The sequence below is a fragment of the Nematolebias whitei genome, chromosome 8 (genome assembly GCF_014905685.2).
Source record: "Nematolebias whitei isolate Nwh7 chromosome 8, NemWhi1, whole genome shotgun sequence".
Classification (NCBI taxonomy): domain Eukaryota; kingdom Metazoa; phylum Chordata; class Actinopteri; order Cyprinodontiformes; family Rivulidae; genus Nematolebias; species Nematolebias whitei.
Window position 1 is genome coordinate 8,837,226 of NC_056505.1, and position 6,000 is coordinate 8,843,225.

General features: G+C 39.0%; 1 protein-coding gene across 1 annotated transcript in view; it reads right to left on the reverse strand.

Moving 5' to 3' along the window:
• col27a1b (collagen, type XXVII, alpha 1b) overlaps positions 1-6,000 on the reverse strand; it is a 96,063-nt gene that overhangs the window by 73,517 nt on the left and 16,546 nt on the right. The window contains exon 5 of the mRNA XM_037680026.1: positions 1,277-1,330. Coding sequence (XP_037535954.1) covers positions 1,277-1,330 — 54 coding nt within the window. The remainder of the gene's footprint in view (positions 1-1,276; positions 1,331-6,000) is intronic.

Genomic DNA, 6,000 nt, shown 5'->3' on the forward strand with positions numbered 1-6,000 from the left:
CTCTGTCTCACAGTTCTGACTATGGTTTAGTATAATGGTTGTTGTCCTACTGCAAATGTAAATAAGTGAAAAGAACAGTTCACTTCCGTGCATCCATCCATCCATCCATCCATCCATCCATCCATTATCTTCTGCTTGTTCTGAAGTATGGTCGCGGGGGCAGTAACTTGAGCAGGGAGGTCCAGGCATCTCTTTCCACAGCCAACTCTTTCAGCTCCTCTGGGAGGACCCCGAGGCATGCCCAGGACACGCTGGATCTTCCCCGGGGTCTCCTCCCAGTCAGACATGCCCGAAGCACCTCCCCAAGAGAGGTGCCCAGAAAGTATCCTTACCAGATGCCCGAACCACCTCAACTGGCTCCTCTCGATGTGGAGGAGCAGGGGTTCTACTCTGAGTCTTTGCTGACAACTGATCTCACCCTATCTCTAAGGGAGAGTCCAGTTACCCTACAGAGGAACCATTTCAACCACCTGTGTCCACAATCTCATTCTTTCAGTCTCCACCCTGAGTTCATGGTCATAGGTGAGGGTAGGAATGTAGACTGACCAGTAAACAAAGAGCTTTGCCTTACAGCTCAGCTCTCTCTTTGCCACAACAGACCGGCACAGAGTCCGTAATACTTCAGATGCTGCACCAATCCATCTGTCAATCTCACGCTCCATTCTTCCCTCACTCATGAACAAAATCCTGAGAAGATTGAACTCCTCCACTTGAGGCAGAACCTCACCCTAGACCCCAAAAAGAGCAATCCACCCTTTTCAAACTGAGGACCATGGCCTCAGATTTGGAGGTGCTGATTCTCACCCCACTTTATTCACTTTTTATCACAAATATTCTGACACAACTAAATGATGCAAAAAAAAGTATACACATTAATACAAAATTATAATTGAACATGTATATAAAATAAGGGTTTCAAGCACAAAAAACCACTGTCTACATAAATAATAATGCATAAAACATTTAGGAATGGTTCTGGTCGTTGTGACAAATTTATTGAGGAAAGAGAAGAGCAGAAAAAAAAACTAACATTCTGCCAGCGTTGCCCTGCGTTTTATTATTATAATTATATACAGAACAGAAGCCTGCTAACATTAGATGAGATTCTTATAAAAGAATGGCAGACTCAAGTATTTTTTTAAATTCTGGTTGTCTGGAGAACATTCCTTGAACTCTTTGGCTTACGAAGTACAGCGCTGGTTACAATCTGGGTCTTTGTAATGAAGTGCATATTGTAAATATTGGGTTGATGTGAAGAAAGACATTTACTGCTTACCTTCATTCCAGGAGGTCCAGGATGACCAGGATTCCCATGAGGACCAGGAGGACCCTGAAAACAGAGAGTTGTGTGGTTAGGAAGACAAAGGGGAAGGATGATGAAGAGGCAAACTTTGATTTAGGAGTGTTTATGTTTTATGTCAGGAACTCAGAAGCACAGATGCAATTCCACCAAGTGCATGTGTCTGTTGAATGACAGGTCAGCCAGCAGCATCCAAAGGTCTAATTATGTGTCTCATCCTCTAAGTTATAACATATGGATTTAATTTTCTCCAGCTTTTCACTTCTCCACTGGTTTCTGGTGCCCCACAAAGTGAAGGCCGCCCATCTACCATATCAGAAGCCTAAATCATTTTTATAATTGTAGCTGTCCCAAAATAAAAATAGATAGTATGCTATCTGCTTCATGTGAGGGATGTGGATGCACAGCAGCGAGTTGCAGGGTTGAAGGAATCCGTTGGTGTAGTCTACATTTTTGTAGTGGGTATACTGTGCTTAGAAACCAATATACACTGGTTAGTACAATGCGATTGTCTATTTATTTTGTCTATTTATTTTGATTTTTAAGCATATTGAACATTTCCAAATTTCTCTGATGCTTATATTTCAATAAATGTACAACAAACTTTGTACAACAGTTGACTTTGTATTAAAAACATATTATATAATTTATAAAACTGTATCAAAGTATTAAGTAGTAAGTACAGAATTATACATTCGCTGAATACGCAAATGTAATAAACAAGTGCTGCATATAGATTGTTACGGAAGCGTTTAACTGCTATTTAACGTGTCAGTGACACATGCCTAATGACATGTCATGTATCATTGGGCACTTTTAAGTGGGTATACTGGAATGCTTGAGCTTTTCTAGTGGGTATACTCTGTATTCCCATGTATCACATAGACTACACCACTGAAGGAATCCTAAAATCAAGAAGTTTGAAAAGTGCTTGGAAAAATCAAACCCGCAAGTTTAATCCAAGAGCGTAGAGTTTAGCTGCACGCTTGAGTGGAGTAGAGATGAAATGCTGAGCATGGGGAAAAAAAAACACTCAGGCTGAACAAGAAGCAGTGAAACATGTTGGGATGGCCTGAATCAAGACGTTACTACACAAGCATCAGGTCTTTTTTATATTGTTCAGCGTTTCCATGGGTTGTGAGGAGAGAAGCAATGATTTCACCCCCCTTAAAGCTGAAGGTGAAAGTGTGGGATAGGGTTACTCTGAGTAAAATAGACCAGAGAGCAGAGGTGAAAGTGTAGGACTGGGTGACTCAAACACCATCTGTCCGTTATCAAACTGCGGAAAAGAGTCAAACAGCCGAGGCTTCTAACTCTCCCCTTGCAGGCACTCACTGCTGGACATATGGAGACACTTAACAGAAGCTCGTCTACAGATTCCCTCGTCCTTTTTCTCCATTCAGACCATGTATCCCCCTCAACCCCCTCCACTTGCTCAATATTATAATGCATGGAAGTCATTAACTCCAGATAGAATGAAAAAGAAGGAGGAGAAGTACAGAAATAGGTGGGATCAGGACAGAGAGTTACAAATTACATTCTTGCAGTACAGAAGATAAGGATGCTGATGAGAAGCTGGGTGGGTGATATCCCAGTAGAGGCGAGAACCGTGGTGAAAATGAGTCACTCAGCCCATCTATCTTCATGTGGGCGAGAGGTGCAATGAAGATCCTCTCTGCTTACAGCAATTACTGGAAAGAACTCCTGACAAGTCACCATTAGACACAACAGACTAACACAAACACACGAGGGCTACGCAGACACAGGAACACACACACCACTACACCTGATGCCTCGGGAGCTGTGAGCAGGTGTAGAGTGACGCCCGATGACTTTTACATGAGTGAAGCAGAGTGCTTCTGTTTTCAGTGGAATGCTAGAATAATAGTGTGAACGCTTGTGATCCATTTTTCTTCTGTAGGTTTTTCAGCATCTTTCTCGTCCCACAGTTTTTAAGCTATTTCAACAAATCATAAATCAAAACATTAAGCTCTTTCTGGATAATCCCGTTATGACTTCTAGTATTGGTGCAACTTTAGCTTTTTGACATTTTTAGCCTTTTCTGCCGTGTTTTTTTCCTCATAGAAAATGAACTGAGCTCATTTTACATCCTTCATATCTTTAGATTTGTTTACAACCTTTTACTGCTCCTTTCATAATTTGTTCTGGTTCAGATTCTTTCAGCTTCCTTGTGCAAATTTAAAAAAAATCTGCTATTTTTGGCTGTTTTTTAAACGGTTTTGTGCTCCTTACAGAGTCTCTCTGTTAACTACAACATTTTTGTGCTTCTTCTAACTTCTTTCTGCTAATTTCAACTTGCTGTGCTCCTTTCAGTTTATTTCTGCTAGTTTCATATATTTCAGCTACTGTTTAGCTGTTTTATGCTAATTTTAGCTTCATCCGCTAATGCCACATTTTTGCACTCATTTCAACTTTTTTCAGCATAATTGCGCAAAAACATGCTCTCTACTTCCTTCTTGTAATTTAAGCTTATTTCTGATATTTTAGCTGCTTTTCGGCTGGTTTTCGCTAATTGTAACTTTTTTCAGATTATTTCCTCTTTTTTGTGCTCATTTATGCTTTTTTCAGCCTAATTGACGTTTCTGGTCATTTCAACTTGTTATGCTCCTTTCAGGTTTTCCTGCTTGTTTCAGCTTTTTTGTTGTTTGTTATTTCAACTGCTTTTCAGCTGTTGGTGTTTTTTTTTTTTTTTTTGCTACATTTAGCTTTTTCAGCCAATTCCACAGTTTTATCTCATTTCAGCTCTTTCACTTCCTTCTGATAGGTTAACCTCCTTTCTGCCTTTTCAGCTACTTTTCAGCTTTTTTTTTCCCCGGGTCAGCTATTTTAGCTAATTTCCCAATTTGTGTGCTCATTTCTGCTTATTTCAACCTAATTCAGTAAATATGTGTTATTTCTGCTTTCTTCTGCTAACTTAGGTTTGTTCTTCCATTTCAGCTACATTTCAGCATGTTTTTAGCTACTTATTTTCAGCAAGTTTTTCACAGGTCTCTCTTGTAAATGAGTCCTCGTGGCTCAATGAGAATAATCTGTATAAATAAAGGTTGAATGGGAAAAAATAGTTATTCAGCCATAAGCATTCACACTGCATTTTCACAGGAAATACTATTTTTCTAGTTTTATTTAATTTTTCTTAGAATGCTAAGTGATTCAGTCGAATAAGTGTTATGAATTCATAATGCTTCATGACATTTTCTGTTTGTGAAACAAATCAGTCTTATTTTTCATAAATGAACTGATTATCAGGCTTATATAAACAAAACTGTGAAAAAATAGTACAATTTAAGAGATTCAAATGCTTTTCCATCAGCTTAAAGGCTTCATGTAATTAGCATTATTTGTTTTATAAAAGCCCATTTAATTTATTTGACATCAAAAAAACATTATTTTCATGTTTCTTTTTTCCCCAAAACATTTTATTTGTATCACTTACAAACAATGAATCCTCTAGAATACGGTGTTAATAAAATCAAATCTAATTTTACAAACTAAACTGGCATAGTACGCGTTTTATAAATAAAGCTCTAAAGGCGCTTCTTTATACATTTGTTGACATGTTTGAGCTTTAGATTTAAATGTGCTCCTTAAATACAAGCAACAATGAAAAATGTCTCTGCCAACAGTAATTGGTTTTATTCAAGCCTCCAAAAGACTCCTACGTCTTTGAATCATTTCAATAGAATCAATAATTTACAAGCTACATCAATCAGTTTAGTTTCCTGCACCAATTAACCAGAAAACAATCAGTGCTTCAGTGTTTCACATCATGTCCTGTCAATCATTCTTTAAGGGTTTATGCAAATGTTCCAAACATTGCAGAAACTCTGCAAACTGACTGTGCACGTCAGTTTCTCAGCAAAAAGGCCCCTTTGATCCGCTCAGTCCTTCCCCTGAGGGTCGACTGAACTCTGGCACTCTGTGGTGCTCATGGCTACGCCGAGGAACGTACACGCCGTCACGTTTGAGCTGCTGAGGTGGACGCAGCGGTGAAACCCTCCGTTCAGTCAGACATGACACATTGCTGTCAGAGAGTTGAGACACAGACTGCGCTGTGCGGTTCCAGCTGGTGTAAAGTTTAATGTGAGTCAGAATGCCCACAGCCTTCAGGAAATGTTGCATTGTTTCCATTTTCTATTCATTTTCTTCACAGTAGCAAGAGCTGTTCGATGCTCTATCGCCCTACAATATTTTTTTACAGCAAAGACGTTGGAATCAAGTTGTTGTTTGCTAAATGTTGGAGTTTCTCTTTGGACATGAAAAATACTGATGAGGACAAATTAATCAGAAACATTCACAGTTTCTTGAGGCTTTTTAAATCACAATTGTAACCAAGATCAGAAAGATTGACCAATGTTTTTTTTTTGTTTTTTTTTACAGAAGTATATATATATATATATATATATATATATACTTCTGTATATATATATATATATATATACACTCACCATCAGCCACTTTATTAGATACACCTTGTTAGCTCCAGGTTGGATCCCCTTTTACATTCAGAGCTGCCCTATTTCTTTGCAGCACAAACTCGACAGGTAGTGACACCCTGGTACAGTGGCACTGTTGGTAGAGATGTTGCCTCTCAGAGAGAATGTTGCCAGATCGAATCCCAGCCAGGGGGACCCTTCTGGGTGGAGTTTGCATGTTCTCTCCATGCATGCGTGGGTTTTCTC